Consider the following 23,389-nt stretch of genomic DNA (forward strand, 5'->3'; position numbering starts at 1 on the left):
ACAGGGTATAGACCATTGTCCCACAGCAGATGGTGAGGGATGTCAGGGTGCCATTCAGCCTCCCCTGTCTCCTGCTCCAAGGTATGGTCCTAATTGTTATCTCTGTGCAGTTCATTTCATTAATGTTTCTCAGACCAGTTTCTCTTTCTCTGCTGATCACTTCTATTGGCCCACAAAGTTGTTATTTCTTCCATCCTAACAAAAAAAATTTTTTTTTTGACAGGGTAGCTGTAGCTACCTGATGTAGCTCTGACTGGTCTGGCGTTCCCTATGTAGTAGCCTGGGTGCTATAAGAATGCAGGCTGAGCAAGCCATGAAGACTATGCCAATAAGTAGTGGTCTGTGTACACTTATGCATGGCCTTTGCATCAGTTCCTCTTTGCAGGTCTCTGCCCCAGCTTCCGTCAGTGAGGGACTGTTACCTGCGGTCTGTAAGGTTAAATAAACCCTTTCCTTCCAAGGCTTTGGCTACAGTGTTGATTTTTGGTCCTGTTGTTTCATCACAGCAGTAGAAACCCTAACTAAGACCTCAAGTGACCATTCTTTGTTCTTTTCTTCCTTTGCTCCCCTAAGTTTGCTAATTGTATTTCATCCCAGGCCATTAATACATAAGGCTGCTTCTGCCAAACACATCTCATACTCAACAGTCCTGTGATACGCTACCTAAATATCTCAGGAGTGACACATGCTTTCAAAACAAAACTTTGGAATCTTACCCCGAGAAGCTTTTTCATGGCATTGAATTTATTTCTTTCCCCTCAATTACTGGCTATGGTATCTTTGGCTTTGAGTATTCTTTGCGTGTCTCTGACTCATCTTGCAGGCTCTTTTCATCAGCAAATCCTTTGACTCACTTTTGAGAATACATCGCACTTGCCCATTCTTCCCACCTCCTCTGCTGTCAGGCGTCTCTGTCTTTCACTGCAGCGTTTCAATATCCTGCAATCAATTTTGCTGTGCCTCCCTTTGCTGTTTATAGACTACTCATAGAACACCAGCCAGAACGACACTGATAGAAGGGGCACAGAGTGGCCTGGCTTTGCTCTGCGGCTTCCTCTTTCTTCCACTCACCTGCCTTCTGACTCATCCTCAGTGTTTACAAGGGAGGGCTTGATGATGCTGTGGACTTGACAGGATCTGGTCTCACCTTGGAGATGGGTCTCTGGGCACACCTGTCGGGGATTATCTTTATTACGTTAACTGATATGGGCAGATCATGTTAATTTGGGGTGGGATGATTCTGTGTCCTTATCACCCTGGCCTGTGTAAGTAGAGAGTGAACTGAGCCCTGGCATGCATCCCTCACTTTCTGCTTCTTGACCTTGATTAGAATGTGACCTGCTCTCTCGAGTTCCTTCTGCTGTGACTTCCCTGCCATGCTGGACTATAACCTAGAACTGTGAGCTACAATAAACCTCATTTCTCTTAATTTGCTTTTGTTAAGAGTATTTGCTTTTAAAGAAAGCAAGACAAAGACCTGGAAGGCCCCGCCTGACCCACTCTGCCTCTCTCTGGCCTCTTGCTTATGCTTTGGTTTATCTTTTGCCACTGTTTTTTCATGTTCAGATTCTTGCTTCTCCTTTGTGCCCTTTCTCTGATGTCCTGAAGTCTTCCTCCAAGGTCGTTCCACTTGGCCCCTATATTATTAGTTCATCTTTCATTGCTGTGCTGGTCGTTCCACTCTTGACCACTAAATTAGTTTATCTTGCATTGCTATGACCAAAGCACCCAACAGAACAACTTGAACAGGAAGATTGGCTGTGGCTCATGGTTTTAGAGGGCTCAACTCGTGATTGCTTGGGCTTTGGTGCTTTGGCACAAGTTCATGATGGCAGGAACTGGTGGAGGAGTATGACTGTTCACATCTCAGTTGGTGTGAAGCAGAGAGAATGGTCATGCCACTATTAAACTGGCTTTCTCTTGTCATCCCTTCTATCTGAGACCCCAGCCCATGATCCCAACCTATGTTTAGTGTAGGTCTGAACTGTCCTCACAGATAGACTTAGAGGTATGCCTCAGTCTTCTAGATGACGGTAATCCAGTCAGGCTGACAATGAAGATTAACTATCTCTGTCCCTTTGCCCAGACATCTCTGTGGATGTATGTGTGGCACACACTCTTTTCTTAATTGTCCCCTCTCAGTGGTTACTTTCTAGTCTGTTTGAAGCCACATTAGTTCCAACTTCATATCAACCATTCCCTTCTTTGCTGTCCTGCACAGTGCTATTTGTCATAAACACATCACATATTGTCATGAACATCACATATTGTCATAACACATCACATATTGCCATAACACATCACATATTGTCATAAACATTACATATTGTCATAAACATCACATATTGTCATAAACACATCCATTTCTCATAAATATCACATATTGTCATAAACATATCACATACTTTCATAATCATGTCACATATTGTCATAAACACATCACATATTGTCATAAACTTATCACATACTGTCATAAGCACATCACATATTGTCATAAACTTATCACATATTGTCATAAGCATGTCACATATTGTCATAAACATTACATATTTTACTCAATTGTTTTTATTGTAGTTTCCCTTTTCTAGAATGTAAGCTTCAGCCGTGAGGAGATGAGGTTTTTATTTACCTAGTGCTAGTTAGGTTTGGTCAACTTTACATAAGCATAGACAAACCTAGGAAAAAGAAACCTCAGTTGAAAAAATACCTCCGTGAAATTGACCTGAAAGTATTTGTGTGTGTGTTCTTGATTAATGCTGTGAGATAGCCTGGGCAAGTAGTCCTAAATTGTTTAAAAAAGTAGACTGAGCAAGTCACTGAGAGCAGACCAGTAAACAATGTTCCTCATTGCCTTTTGCTTCAGTTCCTGCCTGGAGCTCTGTCCTAACTTCCCTTCCAAAGACAAGAGATTGAAGATGAGGGAGAAGGGGAAGGGAATAAGGGAGAGAGAAATATTTGTTCCTGAGTGACAAAGGATTGCCTCTGGATAGAAAGGAGACAGACATGGCCTGCAGGAAAATAGCTGTTTATAAAGGTAAAATGGGATGAGGTGTTTAATTATTTAATTGGTTATATTTATTCTAGTAACTAAAGGGGACTTTTGATTGCTGGACTTCAATACTTTGATAGCTAGACTGTGGTAGTTAGCCTCAGGAAGAGGAAGTGGCCAAATAAGGGAATAGACCCTGGTAGCTAGCTTTAGGATTACAATCCAGCAGTTTTTAGCAAGGCATTGGGAATGGGGGAGAAGGGAAAGACCTGCTCCAGCCATGTTTGCCATGCTCAGGTTGACTAGAGTCCCTTCAGTCATGGTGCTTTTAGCGCAGCAGTAGAAAGCAACCTAGGACAACCCTAGCATGTAGAAAAGTGTTAATGTAATGGTAAGTACTTTATGAACACGAGAGAAATATCGGTGTGAATAAGTTTAGTCTGTTTTGCATCGGGACTCTTCTGTTGCAGATAAGAACACAGCCTTAGGTAATGTAGCAATTTGTGGTACTAGCTATCCTGGTCTGTCTTACCCTGCTCTACCTTGCCTCACAAGCGCTCTGGCTGTTTGTCCTGATTCATCTATCAGGATGTTACGTACATGAACTTTACAGTGGGTAACTGCTCTGTGGGAAAGAGGAAGTCATCAATCAATACTGTGTCTTATTAGTGCTTATACCACCAGTCAATCAATATTAGGCAAAAGCCAGAAATAGACTTTTAATCACGAGTTCATGTTGAAGCATTTTCTCTTGGAGCATTTAAAAAAGTGATTGGTTAAACTGTTTCCTTTAAAGTAAGAATTCTGAGAAATTCACCTTGTCTATGCTTTCCCTTGAAGCTTCAAGGAGCAAAATGAGTGGGTGCTGCCTGTTTGGTTAAGGCGACTAGGACTTGCTGGATCTGGCTCCCACTGCGAGCATCTGGGATTTGTGTTCCTTTGCGACCACTCAAGCAATAGGATCAATTCCCACCCCACCCCCCAAATTATCCAGGTACTTACAGTGGAGTAGGGCGCTGCTGAGGTATAGATGTCATAGGCTCAGGAGACAGTCTCAGATAATTATGAGTATGAATCACACAGTTAAAGTTGCTGCAGCTGTCTTTAGAGTTGCGAAGCACAGGATGTGTCTAGTCGGCGTTTTCAGCACCTGCCCGACTTGTGACTCACGTTCAAAGGGAATGATTGAGCTGAAAGTGAATTCTGCATACCAAGATGAGCTGATATCCTGGGCTATACAAATGGAGGATGAATACCAACCAGGTCCGTCCCTGAATGTTTGGGTTCCTGATCAGATTTCTGAAATTAGAACATGTCATAAAATGCTGATTGTAGCTGAGAAGCGGTGTGATTTTAATTGAGATTTGAGTAGCATATTAGTAAGTGTAGACGGGGGTTTGAAGGCAGAGCCTAATAAGAGGTTTATCAGGCTCCTCCCACCCCAGCACTCCCATTTCTGGTCCTTCCATTTTGTCCACATCCTTGCCAAAATTGTCATTGTCTGTCTGGTTTATAAATACTATATTGATAATTTTTCCATGCAAGCTCCTTCATCAGGGAGATTGGTCTATAATTTTATCACCCCCTCTCTTTTGTATCTTTATCTGGTAGTGGCATCAGGGTAATGCTGGTTTCATAGAGTTCATGTGGTCGTTTGAGAAAGATTGCTGAGAATTCTGCTTTAAAACTGTGTCAGGATTGTGCAGAGAATCCATTTGACTCTAGACCATTTGTAGCTGGGGAGTTTGTGTGTTTGTAGATGTATGGGTGTGGAGGCTGGAGGACAACCTTGGGTGTCAGTGCTTGGCATCATTCTCCTTGTTTCTGAGACGAGGTCTCCCACTGGCCTGGAATTTGCCAAGTATCATAGGCCAGCTATTGTACTTTTGGGGATCTTTCTGCCTCTTCTTTCTGATTGTTGGGGATTATACCAATACGCTTGCTTTTTAAAATTATTAAATTTTTTCATGACATTTATTTTGATTATATTTTTTCCCTCTCCCAGCTCCTCCCCACCTCCCTACTTCATGTTTTTTCTATTTAAAAACTCAAAAAAATCAACCCTCCAAAATCAAAAAACAAAGAAAAAACAGACCCCATAAGATGGGGGCAAGCAAAAAGCACCCCAAAATTGTTTGTCCATTGTGTGCTGGCCACCTACTCCTGGTCATGGGGCCTGCTTTGGAGTGTGGTTGATACATCCGGTGACACTCAGCTGGAGAAAATTGATTTTCCCTTTCCCAGTAGGTATCAGTCACAAATAACTTCCTGGTTAGGGGTGGAATAGCTTTTCTCTATGCTAGGATTTTGTCTGGTTTGGACTTGTGCAGCCCTTGTGTATGTTGTCAGTCTTGGTGAATTAATACACGCTCAATCATGTTGTATCAGGAAGACACTGTTTCCAAGGAGCTGTCCTACCACCTCTGGCTTTTACAGTCTTTCTCCTCCTCTTCAGCATGGATTATGGAGCATGGGGCAGGGTTTGGGGATCGATAAGCATCCCAATTAGGGCTGAGTTCTCTAAAGTCTTTAACTCACTGCACACTGTCCAGTCGTGGGTCTTTGTATTGATTGCCATCTCCTGCAAGAGGAAACTGTTCTGGTGAGCATTGAGTGATACACTAATCACTTCCCATCCTCTTACTCTAAGTAAGTGTGTTTCTTGGATGCCATAGAAGGATGAGTCCTGTTTTCAAATCCAGTCGTTTGGTCAGTGTCTTTTTAGTGGGGAATTGAGACCATTAATATAGAGAGTTATTGATCAGTGTTTATTAATTCCTTCATTTTGTTGTTGTGATGTGTTCTCCCCTCTTTTGATGAATTGTTCTTGGATTATATATTCCTTATGTCTTCTAGGGTATAGTTAACCTCTTGAGACTGAAGTTTTCCTTCTAGTCCTTTCTGTAGAGATGGGTTAGTGGACATAAGTTGGTTAAATTTGTTTTATTGTGAGCTGTTTTTCTTTCTCCATCAATTGTGATTGGTATTTTTGTTGGGTAGAGCCTCCAGGCTGGGTCTGTGGTTTTTCATGCTTATCTGTCCAGGCCTTTCTGACTTTCAGAGTTTCCAATGAAAAGACATCTTGGATTATTTTGGTCGGGCATATGCATTTAGAGGTCACTCATCTCTTTCAGATTTTCCAATTTAAGGAGATATGTTTTGTTTTTAAACACGGTCTTAACTTATAGCTCTAGCTGGCCTATAACTTGCTTTGCAGACCACATTGGCCTTGAGCGCACAGAGATCCACCTGCTTCTGCCTTCTGCATGCTGGTGTTAAAGGTCTCTGTGACAATATCCATCTAATGGGATATGTTAAGGTTTGTCATAATGATTTTCTAAATTTCCTTGGTATCTGTTCTGATTTCCTCTCTTTTGGTTAGTTTGTGGATATGAAAACCTTATTTGTCTTTTCAAAGAACTAACTCTTGATTTCTTTGATTCTTTCTTTTCTTTCTCTCATTTTATTAATCTCTGTCTTCCCATCTACCATTTCTAGGGTTGGCTTGCTTTTGCTTGTCCAATGCATCATTTATTTATTTGAGATTTCTCTGATGGTAGCTAGAAACTCCTACCCCCCAACCAGAACTGATTTCATGATTTAATTGTATTCCATAGGTATTGCTATGTTGTGTTTTTCCTTTCGTTTAGTTCTAGGAATTTCTGAATTTCCCTCTTAGTTCCTTTTGTGTCCCGTTCATCACTCCATAGTGTATTCTTTAAACTCCATGAAGCTCCTCTAACTCCATATTCCTGTGTTCTCTTTAGTGGGCACAGGAGAGACTTCTGCCCAGCTCTTTTAACGTGCACAGAGGTTATTTTCTACTGAGTTGTTTTAAGAGGGTTGACAGCTACAGGTGTCAGTGAGTTCTGGATCAATCGGTGCATAAATGAGATATATGCTCTTGGTGTTCAGTTATTGGCCTCTTTAGATGATGTCTTTGACACCCATCAATATAGTTTGTCCATCTGGTTCTTATAGTCCCTGACACAGAGCGGAGAGTCCCTTTGGGTCAGCCTTATATCTGTCGTCATTTATTATGTCTGCTTTTAGTTTTCCAATACCTCTAAAAATTGATTGCTTTTAGCCTGGAATTTTATTAAGTACAGGAGGGTTGGTTTGAAAGAAGCAACTTTGCAGTTATTTTCAGTAGTTCAGTAAATTGAGATATAGAGTTTAGTCATTCAGTTCAAACATTTTTTTATGATTTCCATTTTTTTCTTTTTTGAGCTGTATATTAGAGATATGCATTTAGTAAGCTTCCTAGCACAAACTTCTAAAACCAGACAAGATTGGACTTCGTCAGGGTGGTATGGCCAGAGACCTAACACAAACTTCATTGCCTCTCCTTTTTCCTTTTTCCTCTCTTTCCCTTTCTTTTATTTATTCTTTTTTTTTTTTTCTTTGAGATTTTTTGAGACAGGGTTTCTCTGTAGCTTTTGGTACCTGTCCTGGAACTAACTCTTGTAGACCAGGCTGGCCTCGAACTTACAGTGATCCACCTGTCTCTGCCTCCCAAGTGCTGGGATTAAAGGCGTGTGCCACCACTGCCTGGCTCTTTTATTTATTTTTTCATTGCTGTGATGAAATAACCTGATAAAAGCAGTTTAGGAGGGAAGGGCTTTATTTTGGCTTGCAGCTCAGTGGTACTATCCATCATAGTAGGGAAGACATTGCAGCAGGCCGGAAGGCATGGTGGAAGGAGCGGGAGGCAGGCTGGTCACACTGCATTTTAAAGTAGAGAGGGTAGAGGAAGAGGGATGGCCTCACAACTTGTCATCAGAAACCCATTTCCTTCAGAAAGGCTTCACCTCCTCAAGGTTTCACACTCTTTCCCAACAGTGCTGCGAGCTTGGGCATGAGGTTGGTGGGGTGGGGTGATGGTTTCAAACCATGAGCCGAGAGGGAATATTTTACAGTCAAACCACAGCGAAGTAATTAGCTAGCTTTCTTGCTTCCTTCCCTTCCCCTCCCCTTTGTATTTTGTTTTTCTCTTGAATATTGGGACTTGAGCCCAAGGCCTCCTACATTTTAGGCAAGAGCTACAGAGAGCCCCAGCCCCACATATAGATTTCCTTACTCCTTTTCGTTACTGACTTCTAGTATAATCCCACCAGGGAACATACTCTTATAAATAATTCTTACAGAATTTACGACTGGACAATGTCATACACAGTACATCCTGATTCTACTTCCTACCCACTATCTCCACTTCTCCCAATAAGTCTCTTTTCCACATCCAAGTTGTTTGCTTTGAGACACACTGGATTTGATTTTAATAATGTGGTAGCTCAGCATATGGCTGGTCCATTCCTGTCAGTATTGGAGTTCTCGGCGTAGATGCTAGCTAGCAACCTGCATCCTGCATATGTCAGATGAGTCCCATCAGTTATTGTGTTATAGCTATATTTTAAAAGCCCCCTTCCTTTTTGTTTTTGTTTTTGCCCAGATAGTATCTCAAAAGTCTCATACTCAATTATGTGCTTGCCTGTGCCCGCACTTAGTTGTGTCAGTGACTCTGAACTTCTTAGCGTTCGTTGTTTCATGTATTCTTAAGTCTTTGTGAATTCAACCCTTAACAGTATGAATTTTGCTTTATTAAGTCTGGCAGGGCCTTTCTCCATAATGTCTGCCATTGATAGCATGATGTCTATTTTCTCTTGTTATGGTTTTTACTGTATAGTTTTTTAATTATGATTTTCCCATCAAATAGCAGGATTTTGCTTTTCAAAAAAACCTCAGTGTGGCAGTGCTTCCTTCATTGGCATATTTAGGTTTGTTATGTTTAATGCTCTTATGTTCTGAATCAGTTATAATGCTGTCTACTGTTTCTCTTCCTGTCCCGTCTTTCTTCATCCCACCCAATTATCAGATGTATTGTATATTACACTGCTTTAATTTGCTACATTAGATTTGTTTTCTATTTCTGTTCCTTATATTATTATTAATTTATTTTTTTAAAGGAAAAGATAGAGTGTTTAACACCCCATTGTGTGAACAAGGAATTGTTGGATTTGGGATTGGAATCGCCGTCACTGGTGCTACGGCCATTGCAGAAATCCAGTTTGCCGACTATATCTTCCCTGCCTTTGATCAGGTAGGTGCCTTATGCTTTGCTGGGAAAGGCATCTCAGTTCCGGAGTGTTCATACATAGGCTCTGCCCACCCATCCCCGCCTTGCCTTCAGCACCTGTTGCCTCTTGGTGGTGTTTACAGTTGCGATGGAAATGCATTTGAAGATCCAACGGCATCTTAGGATATGCACTGGGCAGGAAAGAGTCACTGTGGCGTGTCCCTTCTCTCTGCAGATTGTCAACGAAGCTGCCAAGTACCGCTATCGCTCTGGCGATCTTTTCAACTGTGGGAGCCTCACCATCCGGGCCCCGTGGGGCTGTGTGGGCCACGGGGCTCTCTACCATTCTCAATGTCCGGAAGCCTTTTTTGCCCATTGCCCAGGAATCAAGGTATTCTTGTTTACTTCTTTTATTTGATCATCATTTGATGTTTCCACCTTCGCTTACGCTATTAGTTAGTGCTAATCAATGACCTTCCCTGAAGGAAGACAAACAGGACTTTGGAATTAATAGGAACTTAACTATATTTGAGAAAGAGAGGTTAGCATTTTATTTTAAATTAATTTTCTGGTGCCCAGTTTTTTTTTAGAATGTTCTTCCTGAAGCAGCTCTGGCATGACGCTGGCATTAATTGACTGCACAGATTTTAAGGTCTATGGCATTCTCCTAAAGGTCTAGTTTCCTCTTTCTCATGTGCTTTTCTCTTTGAACTCTTCTTGGGGTACATTTAATAAAACCCACTGTTCAATCTATATTTACCTCAAAGTTGTGTGTGCTTATAGCTCAGTTTTCAGTTTTTAAGCAGATGGAGAGGAAGCTGTTATATAGATGGGAATCTTTTCCAGTCTAGAGCATGGTAACTGCTTTGTCTGCTGGGAAGAGTCTTCCTGTAATAGCTTAAGTCTTTTCATGTTGCAAATGTTTCACGTGTTTGTCTCTTGATATTCACCAAACAGCTTTCCAGGGAATCATAGGAACTCACAGATGTGTTAGCCAGAGAAACATGTCTGTTTTTGACAACATAAATCAATTATAAAAATGTTTACATTTTTTCCTTATTTTTTTTTCCTGCTGGCTCGTAATAATAAGGTTTGTCCCAGTTGAAGGGAGGCTGTATGCTTTCCTGACACAAGCCAGAAGTGGTAGTTTTGGACAAGAGCCCCTCTGAGGCAACACTTAGTTTTGAGTTTGAGCTGGATGTTGATCATACTTAATGTTTACACCATATGCTAGAGGTTTTAAACAACAGAACTTTTAATCTTCTTCTGTCTGTTTTCTACTTCTTATTTTTAAACTCAAAATATAAAGCTTATGTGCCAAATATATATATTAAAAGGCTAATCAAAATAACTGTATGAAGAAAGCAAAGAGAAACTGAAGAAAAGAAGCATAAAGGCTTTGTGTAATGAGGTTAATAAAGAGATTTATACTGTTTTATTTATTATTATTATTACTATTATTTTTTGTTTGTTTGTTTTTGACACAAAGTTTCTCTTTGAAACAGCGCTGACTGTTCTGGAACTCACTCTGTAGACTAGGCTGGCCTCAAACTCAGAGATCCACTTGCCTCTGCCTCCCAAACAAACACCTTGAAGGTGGTTTTCTTCAAGGAGTCTTGTTTGGTTTTTGTAGTAGGTTCAGGCTTATTTTAATAATCCTTCCAAAGTAAAGTTTGTTCTTACCCCATTCTTTTAAAACCATGAAAGCTTAGGTACAAAGTTGTGATTTGAGGAACCATGGTCAAGAGTGTGGTCTCTTGTGTGTATCAGAACAGAGTAAGAATCTCTGTCCTAGCAAGTTCTGTGACCTTGGCAGTGACCTTACCCCTCTGAAGTCAACAATCTCTGTTTTTAAGTGGGAAGAAGAATAGTAGCCACTTCCTGAAGTCACTGGGAAGGAGAGATGAAATGATCCTCTCAGCGTGCTTTGTCAAGTTATATCATGTACTTCCTGTTGTCACTAATCCTCTTCGGCAGCCCCCTCCTGAAAGTCTCAGAGCCCTTGCGTGTCCACTGGAGATGTAGGACAACCATGCTTTTCTCTTGTCTGTGTATCTGGATGCTGTAATATCTAGTCCACAAAATTCAGTGGATCGATCGCCTTTTCCCTTAGGAACTGCAGGTTGCCTTTGCCCGTCAGAACAAGGGGGACTGTGGCACTTCCATTTGCAAGTGAGAGCAGAGTGTTAGGAGGGGTGGCACTTAAAGGTGGACATTTCTCTTTCTTTTTATGTGCTTTTCGGGTTCTCTTTGAGCTACGGGCAAGGTGAAGGCCTGAAAGGAAGACTAGTATCTTAGTTACCAGGACCTGGGAAGCATTGTAGTCATGCTTGTGGATAAAGAGATTTCTGAGGGACTGAGTGTAAATTTTATAATAAATACAAATACCCAGTCTTCTAGTTGAACTGGTTACACTTGATTGGTTAAGTATCAACCCTGAGAAGTAGGTTTACTGGGGTGTACTTTGCTAAAATTGTTTGTTTTTGCAGGTGGTTATACCCAGGAGCCCTTTCCAGGCCAAGGGACTTCTGTTGTCATGCATAGAAGATAAAGATCCATGTATATTTTTTGAACCTAAAATACTTTACAGGGCAGCAGGTAAAGATTTCTTCCATTTTGTTTTTGTGACTCTCCTTGCTTTTTTTTTACAGAGTTAATTTTTTAGATATTTTCTACTTAGCTTGATTTCCACGTTCCCTGCGGATTGAATTCTGTGACATTTAATTTTGTCCTCAGATGTAAACTTTAGAGAAACCCATCTAGTTCGACTCTGATTGTGGAATGCGAAATGTTAACAAGAATAAAAGATCGTGTTGAGTTTTGTTTAGTCATTGTGGGAAAGTGAGGGCACTTGTGTGACATGACATTGAAAGTCCCCTTTAGAGACGTGACCCTGAAATTTCTGTAGATCAGGGAACTCTGTAGTGAAGCAGGTACTGTTAACGATGGGCTGAGGTATCGGTCTTCCCTGGCAATCTGTCACAGTAACCCGAGATGCTTGGTTACCCTCCCTGTAGCTCACAATTCTAATTCTATGAGCACACATCTGTGACTGCTTATTTCTCAGTTGTAATGGAAAATTTAAATATCAATTGATTTAGTCTGTCTAAAGTGTATTCCCCCCCCCCCCCAAATTTAAGAATATTACTTTGGCAAGTTAACTTTAAAACTACATGTCTTTGTTGTGATGTAATTTGTGTACAGTGAAATACACAGCTATTGTGTTCAGTTTGATGGTTTTTTAACAGCGCCATATATTCATATAGCCACTATACAAAACAAATGCAGAACATTTTAATCACTCCCGCAAGCCTTTTCCCCTGTTTGCTTTCTGCCTGTCCATCCCCTCAGCTGTAAGCCTAGTTGCTTTCTGATTGTGATTAGATTAGCCATTCATGTTTCTGGGCTTTGTGGAGACGGAGTTTCACATATATTCTTGTGTTTGTCTTCTTTTGCCCAATCCAGTGTTACAGAGCTTTCATCCATTTATTGCTTGTGTCTAGTTCATCTGTATTGCTGAGTAGCAGTCTATTGTGTGAACAGTTATTGTTGGTTATTATTACAGTTGTGATAATACTGCACAATTGTATATGATGTTAGGGCATTATTCAGTGAATGAACATTTCCCTTAAACTGTATGAATAGTTATTGTTCATCGTTATTATTACTGAATATATTTGTTATTCTTGTAAGAGCAATTGCTTCTACTGAGGAAAGTGGGTTACTTCCTCTCCAACAAGCTAATGACCCTTAAATATTATTGATACATTGCACCTCTAGTTGTGGCTGTTAACATGACTGTTAATGAGTTCATTAGGAAATGAATCTTCATAATGAAGAAAGAAGGCACCTGGAAACCTGAGGCACATGCAGTTTTGTTGTATTAGTATAAACTTAAGTGAGTATTCATTGTACGAATCCACTGTCATTAATTGGCTTATGCACTGGGCCCCTATTTCACTTTTTCTATTTAGTTTTTGGAAAGTGACTTGTATGCTTGTATGGTATTATTGGAAAAGAGAAATTTCCCCAAATCTGAAGTGTTGGTATTTGCATAATTCCTGGAATACCTGGAATAGTTTTTTTTTTTTTTTTTTAGGATTCTAGACATAGATTTCCTTAGGAAGCTAAAATGTCAGTCATCTAAAAACATTACCTGTTGTCTCTAAGGAATTTGGCAGATTAATTTCACTCTGTATATGTATTGTCTATACTATGTTATTTTGGTTTGTGTGTCTGTGTATTACTTAGAAAGCATATATTCCCTGACCATGAAATATTCATCTATTTGACTACAAGTTAGTTTTTTTTTCTTTGTATGTCTCTGTTCTCTTACGAATTGTTTACATAGATTTCTGTTTCTGTTGTAGTTGTTTAGGAGAACTTTTGTATCTCTACAACAAGTGGGACTGCAGTTAAAAGGGCATAATTTCCCTGCTGAGGAGAGGGCCTTGATTACATGTTGAGTAGGGAGGGAGACCAAAGGTTTTCATTTAACCTGAAGTACAAAGTTACCTTTGAATTTGTTGACCCGTTTTCTGTGATTGGTAAACTGTACTCTTCATGGCATTGGGCCCAGTAGAATTTTCTGGCTTACTTTCCAGATTTAGTTTGAGCATTGGACACATGTATCTTTCAAGCCTTAAGTTAGTCATAGTCTTAGTGACTAAGCTTATGCCATGTGGATAGAGTGATATGTTTTGTTTCTGTGTAAAGTTTAGGATCATGAGTCATAGCACTTTGTAACAAGTTCACCCACTAAAGCCCCATAGCCATGTATAGTTTAGACACAGATTAAAAATAGCAAGAAGTTCCCCTTTCATTTCCTTTACTCCCAACTCATTCCTTAGCTTTGGTCCTGTGTATTTATATTTCTCTGTACAGGTGACTAAGCGGAACGTACTTGCTTACATATGAAGCATAAAAAAGATATAAGTACGTTCCTGTAATTTGGTTTGCAAAATCTTCTATAAATTTACAAAATCTATAAATGTATAAGCTACATATTCAAATAATAAAGAATAAGCTATAAATATTCTAAAATAGCTTTTCTTTAAAATACATTTATACGCTGCATGGTGGTGACACACACTGTTAATCCCAGCACTCGGGAGGCAGGTGAACTCTGTGATTCGAGGCCAGCCTGGTCTACAGAGTGAGTTCCAGGACAAGCTCCAAAGCTACACAGAGAACCCTGTCTCGATAAACCATATATAATTCCTATTAATTCTTTGGGAATTTCGTATATTGTGTTTTGATCATATTCATTCCCACTCCTACCCACCATCCCAATGTTGTGATTTCCCTACCCTCTTAAAAGCCCCTCAGGCCCAGTTTGTGACACTTATATACTCCTGGGTATAGGGCTATACATTTTAGTTTGGTGGATGAACCTACAGCCACACCCTAAGGAAAACCTTTCCCAGAAGCCATCAACAGTCAATAGCTCCTCATTTACAGGTGAGGCCTCTTGAGACACACATCCATCAAATAACTTTTCATACAGTTAATTTCTGTCAATGAACATATGTGTCACTGATTTTTACTTCATAAAATATGTGCTATACCCTTCCCTTTCCCCTGCAAATGAACACTGAAATGCTTCTACATTCTGGCTGTTTTAAACAGTGTTGCAAGAAAAGTATGTTTATTTGTGTTTAAGTATGTGGGAAAAGAAAATTTGTCTGCATTAAAAACATCTCTGTACAAAATTTAAATGTGTAGTCTGTATGCTCAAGTAATAAAGAGTAAGCTATAAATAATCTATGAATAGCTTTTCTTTAAATACATATTTCTGTTAGTTCATTGAGAGAATTAATTTGTTAATAGAAAAAAATAAACATTGTTTTGTAAATTAGAAACTCACAAAATCAGTGCCAGGTTCTTTCCTGCTTCCTTTAATCCCCATGTATTCTTTGGTTGCATCCTGGTAGTGCGAGCTTGAAGGCAATAGTATCTTGCAGTCATTTTTTTCCCAGGGGCCAGTGGTTGCTACTGCCTCTCATGTGCAAATATAAAACACAATATTGGCTCTGTACTGAGTAGGTACCCACAACTGAGAAAGTTCCAGAAAGCTGGATGTGGCGGCAGACATCTGCAGTTCCTCTACTTGGGAAACTGAGGAATGAGAATGGCTGTGCATTCAGGGCAGGCAGGGTTACATAATAAGACCTTCCAAAAACCTAATCAACATGCCAAGCAGAAATTCTAGAAACACTAGAAACCTGCTCTTAACAACGAGGTCTAAATGGTTGTGGGATGTGGAAATGTGCCGGAAATGAATGAGTTATTCCATGGTTTACCAACCTGCAGAAGCATGAGGCTGTGCCTCATGACTCAGATAACCTGAGTCTCTAGGGACAACTGTTTAATTCTTTTTTTTTTTTTTTTTTGGATCCATTTTTAAAATGTGTCACTAAAGCAGAAAACAGTGTTTTGTGGAGAAATATGGGTACTCATGATTGTAACTGCACGACTGATTGACAGGAGCTGGGTTGCAAATGTGGAAGAATTTTAGGCATAACCCAGTTTGTTAGCTTGTGTTTGGTTCTTAGGTGTGTATCAAGCTAGTAGACAGGAAAACTCCATGTCGAATTTCTCTTCTCCTTTCCCGTCTTCCCTGCCTTCCTTCCTTTGTATGTGTGCCCCATGTGCTGCAGAGGCCAGATGAGGACCTCTTGGGACTGGGGTTACAGGTTATCAGCTGCCCCATGTATGTGCTGGGATTCAAAACCAGGCTCTCTACAAGAGCATTAAGCGCTCTTAATCACCAACCCTCTAGCTCCTATTTTTTTTTTCGGCAAGAACAGCGTTACTTAAACTAAAAATCAAAAATTCTGAAAAGATCCACCAATTTATTGGTGCTTCTTTCTTACCAGTTTACAAACCAGTGTCCCATTGTAAATTGGCAGTTAACATATTTTTTTTGTACTTTAATTCTTGTGCTAAGTGATTTTTCTCTTCCCAGCTCTCTATTGCTGATGTGTAGTGATTGTAATTTAGTTTTTAATTATTTTCTTTGCCAATTTCCTTTGTGTGAAGTTTACATATTGTACCTTGTTGTAGAAAATCCATTTGAAAATAAAATTTAAATATTTATTATTTCTTTGAGAATTTCTTACATTGGATTTTGATTATATTCATTCCATCCATTATCCTTTTCTTTATCCACCCCCAATTTTACTCATGCAACCCACAACCTATGTCTTTTTTCTTATACAGTGGTAGGTGTATGGCTACCCGCTGGAGCATGTGAGACCTTCTGGGGACACACCCTTATAGAAAGCTAACTCTCCTTCAGCATCTATAACTTACCAATAGATCTTCAGCTATGGGTGGCCCTGCATCCCCCCTCCTTACTGTGGTTTTGTTTGATTTGAGCTTGCACATATCTTATGCATCACAATCATTGTGAGTTTGTATGTGCAGTTGCCCTGTTGTGCCTGGAAAACATTGTTTCCTTTCACCTACCAGCTCTGGCTCTCAGTCTTTCAACCCCCTGAGCCTCGGGAGGAAGGCACTGTGACATAGATGTACATTTAGGCCTGGGAACTCTGCAGTCACTTGTTCTCTGCATCTTGACTAATTGTGGATCTCTGCTTTCATCACCAGTGATTGCAAAAGGAAGCTTCTTTGATGAGATTTGGGAGATGCACTAATTTATGGGTATAATGAGACATCATTAGGAGTTGGCTCAGTGCTGTGCCACGTTAGGAGAGTAGTAATGTCTAGGACTTGTCTAGCCACTGGTTTGTGGCCCTGATAACTGTGCCATGTATGGGTTCCATCTTAACAGGTTTTAAATCTAATTTGAAAGTGGTTGGTTACTCCCGTGACATATGTGCCACTGATGCACCAGTCTGCATGTCTTGCCAGGCTTGTAACTTAGTTCATGGGGTTTACAACTGGGTAAGACTGAGTTTTACTTCATTCCTCTAGTAGCATACATGGCCTTCCCTTGTGAATGCTAGCCAGTAAGGATTAAGCTTCCAGGTTGGTACCTGCTTGATTTCTCCATGTTCTATGACTCAAATATGTGCTATCTTCAGCAATAGTCTTGCCATCAGTTCTGGAGGGTAACTAAGAGCAGCAGTTATAATCTATAGAACTTGGGAGTTCATAGGACCTAACTAGCTAACAACTCTGAAAGAGGCAACCCATCGCTGACATTGGATTTTTATTGGTTAATATCTTAGTTACAGTTTCTATTGCTTTAACGAAACACCAAGACCAAAAAACAAGTTGGGGAGGAAAGGGTTCTTTTGACCCATACTTGCACGTTGCTCTTCAGCACTGAAGGAAATCAGCACAGGGACTCAAGCAGGGCTGGAACCTAGAAGTAGGAGCTGATGTGGAGGCCACGGAGGGTTACTGCTTACTGATTTGCTTCCCCAAGCTTGCTTAGCTTGCTTTCTTAGAGAACCCAGGACCACCAACCTATGGATAGTACCGCCCACCATGGGCTGGGCCCTCCCCATTGATCACTAATTGAGAAAATACCTACATCTGGATCTCATGGAGACATTTCCTCAACAGAGGCTCCTTCCTCTCTGATGACTCTAGCTAGTTGTCAAGTTGATACACAAAACCAGCCAGTACAGTTAGCTCGTGGTGTCTAGTAGTGAGACAGTTGTCCCAGTGAAGTGTAGCTACATTTAAGTTGTTTTTATATATGAAAATTTTTATATTTTAGGAAGCTTCTCAGTAGTTTTTCATGTCTTTTTCAGGAAGTCTTTAGTGTCTGCCATCTCTCCCTTGTTTTTTTCACGTTCTCTTCTGAATCCCACCTCTTTTAACCCTTCCTGTTCCATTATTCTCCCGTCCCCCAATATATTGCTGTGTTCTTCCCTCCCTTGGAAGCCCCACTCCCCATGAACCCTTACTAATTTCTTGACCTCTGTATGGTACATTTTCATAATGGAATATTATTCAACCGCTAAGAAAAATGAAATTTGTAGGTGAGTGGATGGAGCTGGGAACAACCATTCTCCGTGAGGAAACCCTGATTTGGAGCTACAGACCTCATGTGCTCTCTCTCATTTTGTGGATGATGGCTTTGAATCTTCAGATATGTCTGTGTATCATTTGGAATACCCAAAGAAATTCATATGTTTTAAAGAAGAAGGCATAATTGTCAGTACCATTGATTTGGTAGCACTTTGGTTAACCTAGTAATGTAACATAATGATGATTGCATGGAAAAAAGTTACTCCAAGAGTTACTGAGAAGATTAAATGGGCTTGAGACATGGTTAAGTTTGCTGCCCTCTGTATTATGAAGGATCAATCCCGTGAAAGCGTTTCTTTGTCATGTTTATCAAGACTGGAAAATGTAATGAAGTTAACGGCAAGTCTTGCAAAGAGCGGATAGGTTCTGTTACATCACTGCCGCCTTTGCCGTGCATGCTTGGCAGCCATCTTGAGAAGCTCTCTAATTTGGCTCATGCAGAGAAGTTGGCAATATGGGATTTTTTTCTATTAAGTAGTTATTAAAAATTATTTCAGGAGCTCTCTCCTGTGTGTGTGTGTGTGTGTTTGTGTGTGTGAGAGACTCAGTTAAAGTAATTGTGTTGAAACCACGAGGAACTGAATTGGATTGTCAGAATGCTGGGCATGGTGATGTGTGCTTGTTATTCCAACCTTGGGAAGGAAGAGACAGGAGGAGCCATGGGGCCCACTGGCCAGTTAAGTATCATTGGTGAGCTCCAGAGTAATGAGAGGCCCTGACTCAAGAGAGGTGTATTGTGTTTTTAAAGATGACACCTGAGGTTGTGCTCTATCCACACTACACACATGACCACATCCATGTACAAAAGTGACATTGGGTGCATTTAAATTGAAAAAGGTGAGGACTTTTGTTCCAAAATCACATTGCCGTTGTAGAAACAATAGGTTCTTTAGTGATATTTTAATGGAAAGAAAACATGGCCTTGGAAATAATGGCACCCTGAAGCTCAGTGTGTTTATTATGTACAGTGGAACAGGGATGTGGGGTTCTTGCATACAGATAAACAGAGAGGCAGGGTTATTATGCACAGCTGAATAAAGAGACAAGTTTAGCTAATCTCAGTAGGATTTGTCTGTGTAGGGGAGTGGTTTCCAGGCTGTAAATACCAGGGTGTGTGTGTAGAAAGTGTAAAGCCAGTAGACATTTTCTGTACACACATCAACATTCACACTTGGACCAGAGGAAGGCTTTGCCATCCCTCCAAGCCTTACTTGGGTCAGGCTATGGCACTCTCGTGTGACTGAGATATTGATCCTGGACAGTCACTCAGGACTTTACTTGCTGCCTACAGAGGGTCTACTGCCCCCTAATTTGGTCTTAATATGCCTTCTCCTGAATCAAATTCTCTCTATTATGAAAAGAAAGAGAGGGAAGGAGGGAGAGAGAGAGGAAGAGAATATATAAAGCATTGTTTGCCATGCTGTTCCTTAATTGCTAAACTAATGAGGCCTTATTGTTCTGGGTAATTTACTTAAGACAACAAAGCAGTCATTGCTGGCAACTTTTCAATGAAGATGTGCCAAGGTTCCAGCCCATTCATGTAAGTTTGCCAGCCTCAGGGTCCTTATTCCAAGGGTTTGCTATTCAGCAGCTGACAATTGATTTACAAGGCAGAGAGACAGGGTTCTTGCATGTTGGTTACTGACTCACAAGCAGAGTGGAATGTGTGCTGGCTCCATGCCTTTTCTGCTGGCCTGTGACATTGCTGGTAGAGCATGAAGTAATGGCAGAGGGCCAGGGTGCTATCTTTGGCCAGGTGTCCTCAGTGTGGTCTTGACCTTTGGATAATTGCTTATTAAGTAAAATATAGTACTATAGTCAAACATGTCTCTGTGTCTGCCCATATTTTCACTTGTCCATTTATCCATCTGTCTGTCTGTCCATCCACCTATCTATTTTTCCGTCTCTCCAGTATGGGTTTAGACCATTAGTGAGTAAACTAGAGTTACTCTCTGAATGGGTTTTATATTCAGTTGGTCTTGGTATCATCTTCTGTAAGGGGACAGATAGTAAATATTTTAGGTGTAGGACCACTTTGTCTCTGTTGAGCAGCTTAGCTCTGTGGTAGGGTAAAAGCAACCATGTTCAATACATAAATGACATGGCTGTAAGCCAAGAGACATGCTCTTTCAAAATAAGTTGACTTGTAAACTGTAGTATGCCAGTCTCTTAATGTATTTGATGTGATAATCTAATACTTATAAGTTTTCTACTGCTGTTTTATGTCTTGGCTTTGTTAGCTTAATATCATCTGCTTTGAGACTTACCTATCTGCGGCCTTGAGTACCAGCCTCAGTACCCCCTCAGGGCTCAGAATTGGATGTCTATGGCAGGTGAGGATCTGAGGGTTAAAAAAAATTAACTCAAGTACATTACCTCTGCATGTTCTTTATCTTTTTGTGTGAGGGGAAAAAGTGAAGGGGTGTAAAGAAGAATAAAAATAAGGGGAAGAACAAGGAGAAGAAAGAAGGAGAGTAAGGGGAAGAAGTAGCCAGGAGAGGGGAGAGGAAAGGGCTGATCTCCACGAGGTTTCTAGTTTTTGCAGACTTAGTTGGAAAATCCCACAGGCAACGACAATGAGAATATGCATATCAAAATCACAAAAAGGAGAAGGTAGAACCTGACAAAGCAGAGTACTCCGGAGCAGGTGGCCTGGCCTAGGGAAGAGGCAGCATTCGAGGGGAAGCACCTGACATTCCAAACCATTAGATAAAGTTACTACACATCCCTGAATTCTGGATTCACCCATTCTCTTCATCTAATCTCTTTTCTCATAACCAGCTTTGAGATGCCCAGATTTGTTTATTAGCAAAGGTGGGGCATGCTGCCTTCCAGCTCAGTGCCTGTCTTCTATAGACATTTCTATGTGGTCTGTTAGCAGGTAATTTTGTGGGACTGACTGTATGTAAATTTGACTATTAGAGCAAAGAGTGAACGCCATCCCTCCAAGGCCTCCTGGTGTGGGGGAATGGAGCAAGGTTACTCCAATACCCGGGCAGAAGTCATACTGCTGAGGTGTTTGGGAAACGAATCCCATTTTGAAGGGAAGCATCATGGCTTCACAAGGTTTCTACAGATACTACAGTGACTTTTCCAAAAGATAAGTGTTCCTGCAGCTCTGCAAAATGGGTTATCCCATGTGGACGAGTACATACACATTTCCCGTGAATCTGTCTATTGGTCTATCAGCTGTGTATAGTCTTGGGGGCCCCAACATCTCCCCTTCTTTTGTTTAGTAAATGCAGCATGTGTATATCTCTCTGGGCAATGAATAATAATTTTTTTTACTAAATTAATAGCCAGTAATTGATGGCAATTGATGACAAGCTGAGAACTAGTTCGTCCATCTTGCAGATGAGTTGTACATGCTTTTAAAATATCTCATCTACAGTGAAATCTGTAATGACATGATGTGGCTAAGTGTGTCTAAAACTTGTAGGTTTGAGTTAAAAAAGGAAAGGAGTGTTAGTTTAAAATGTTAATTTTATCTGTCAGCCTTTGATTAATAGACTGTGTATTGATGAAGTATTGTTAGATACAGTTTACCTGGTTAGTGGTGTGCATCTGTAGGACCAAGGCTGCAGTTGAAGTAGACCTGATAAATTAAATTTGTAATCAAAGCAATAATAAACCATTTTAGCTATGAGAGGGCAGTATCTTCATATCAGAGCAATTATCAGAAATACATAAGGAGATTATCTGATAACATATACATTACAGGATTATAGGTAAAATATATACCATTAGCAATAAATTATTTTTTAAGGGCAGTCCAGTCCCTGGGTTATAGAGTTCAGTATGGTTAAAAAGGTGACATGGGGTGTAGGGTTCTCTCATGGTTGCTTTCTGCTGATAAGGGCTGAAGTTGGAGGTCTTGTCTTGAAGGATGGAACACTGGAAATCCGTGGACGCCATGGAGATGGGGAGGAGCAGGCTGACTCAGACTCCTTGAGGCACTGAAACAAGTCTGGAGAGGGCAGTAGGACCTCCTGGGGTGAGAGCTGGAGGTTGGGCGAGGAGCTGCAACCAGGCGACTGCCATGGCCCGAGGAAGAGCCATCTGCAACACTTTAAATGATGATAAATTTGGTGGAATAAATATATGTTAATCGAAGAACATGAAGTTAAGATATCTTAGTGAGGAACTTAAATCTTTATCTCTTAGTGTACACTCGAAATTTTTTAGGTGCACTGTTTTGTCAGATGAGGGAAAGGCATTTTAGACCGGGGAGAGGGAAATTTTCCTCCCCTGTAAAAAGTTAGGCATGTGGGAAAGTGAACTATAGACAAATATTTATCTGAGTTTAGTTTTTTACCTGTGATGTTGGTGGTGGATCTAAATTGATCTCTTGAAGCTCATAAGATCCGCTCTTTCTTTCTTCCTTCCTTTTTTTCCTTCCTTTTTTTCCTCCCTTTTTTTTCCTTCCTTTTTTTCCTCCCTTTTTTTCCTTCCTTTTTCCTTCCTTTTTTCTTCCTTTTTTTCCTTCCTTTTTTTCCTTCCTTTTTTTCCTTCCTTTTTTTCCTTCCTTCCTTCCTTCCTTCCTTCCTTCCTTCCTTCCTTCCTTCCTTCCTTCCTTCCTTCCTTCCTTCCTTCTTTCCTTCCTTTTATTTGGTATATCGAGACAGGGTTTCTCTGTAGCTTTGGAACCTGACCTGGAACTAGCTTTTGTAGACCAGGCTGGCCTTGAATTCACAGAGATCCACCTACCTCTGCCTCCTGAGTACTGGGATTAAAGGCGTGCGCCACCAAACCTTTCTTAAGAGGCAAAAATGTTAGATATCTCAGGTTTGTTATTATGTGTGATCTGTGTTGAAATCCGTGTTGTAGAAGAAGCAAAGAGACTCATTTTTGAGTCATAATAGAAGCTTTTGAAAACTTAAAAAACAATTTTGGTTAAAAGTAGTAGTATCCCCTTTCTTGCTTAGAAGGCTATATGTATATATATAAAGAGATGTGTCCATTAAGGCCAGGAGAATTTTTAGTTTTACATTTAAAAAATATTGAAAGGGAATATAGAATGTTACTTTTGTAGCTAAAGCAGTAGATTTAGTCATAACTTTATAGGGGCAATGATTATAGATGTTAAATTTTTGAAATTATTTTTGGAAAGTAGTAACTTGGGGAATTTACCCTGTCTTTTTAGTAGATAAAGGAGGGCAATTGACTCCATAGTATATATAATTAGAATAAAGCTTTTGCAGAAACTAGAACAAGGCATAGTTTTGCTTATAAGGAGTTATTGATATCAATAATATGTTTATAAATATATATAAACATATATAAGAGAATATATTCAGAGATTGCTTGAATGTATTTGAATA

At 40.3% G+C, this 23,389-nt stretch overlaps 1 protein-coding gene across 2 annotated transcripts in view; it reads left to right on the forward strand.

The window, feature by feature from the left end:
* Bckdhb (branched chain keto acid dehydrogenase E1 subunit beta) overlaps positions 1–23,389 on the forward strand; it is a 173,852-nt gene that overhangs the window by 30,818 nt on the left and 119,645 nt on the right. For both annotated transcript variants that reach the window (XM_057767311.1, XM_057767312.1), the window contains exons 4-6: positions 8,953–9,086; positions 9,298–9,453; positions 11,552–11,660. In XM_057767311.1, the coding sequence (XP_057623294.1) occupies positions 8,953–9,086; positions 9,298–9,453; positions 11,552–11,660 (399 nt within the window). The remainder of the gene's footprint in view (positions 1–8,952; positions 9,087–9,297; positions 9,454–11,551; positions 11,661–23,389) is intronic.

The sequence above is a fragment of the Chionomys nivalis genome, chromosome 4 (assembly GCF_950005125.1).
Source record: "Chionomys nivalis chromosome 4, mChiNiv1.1, whole genome shotgun sequence".
NCBI classification, from domain to species: Eukaryota; Metazoa; Chordata; class Mammalia; order Rodentia; family Cricetidae; genus Chionomys; species Chionomys nivalis.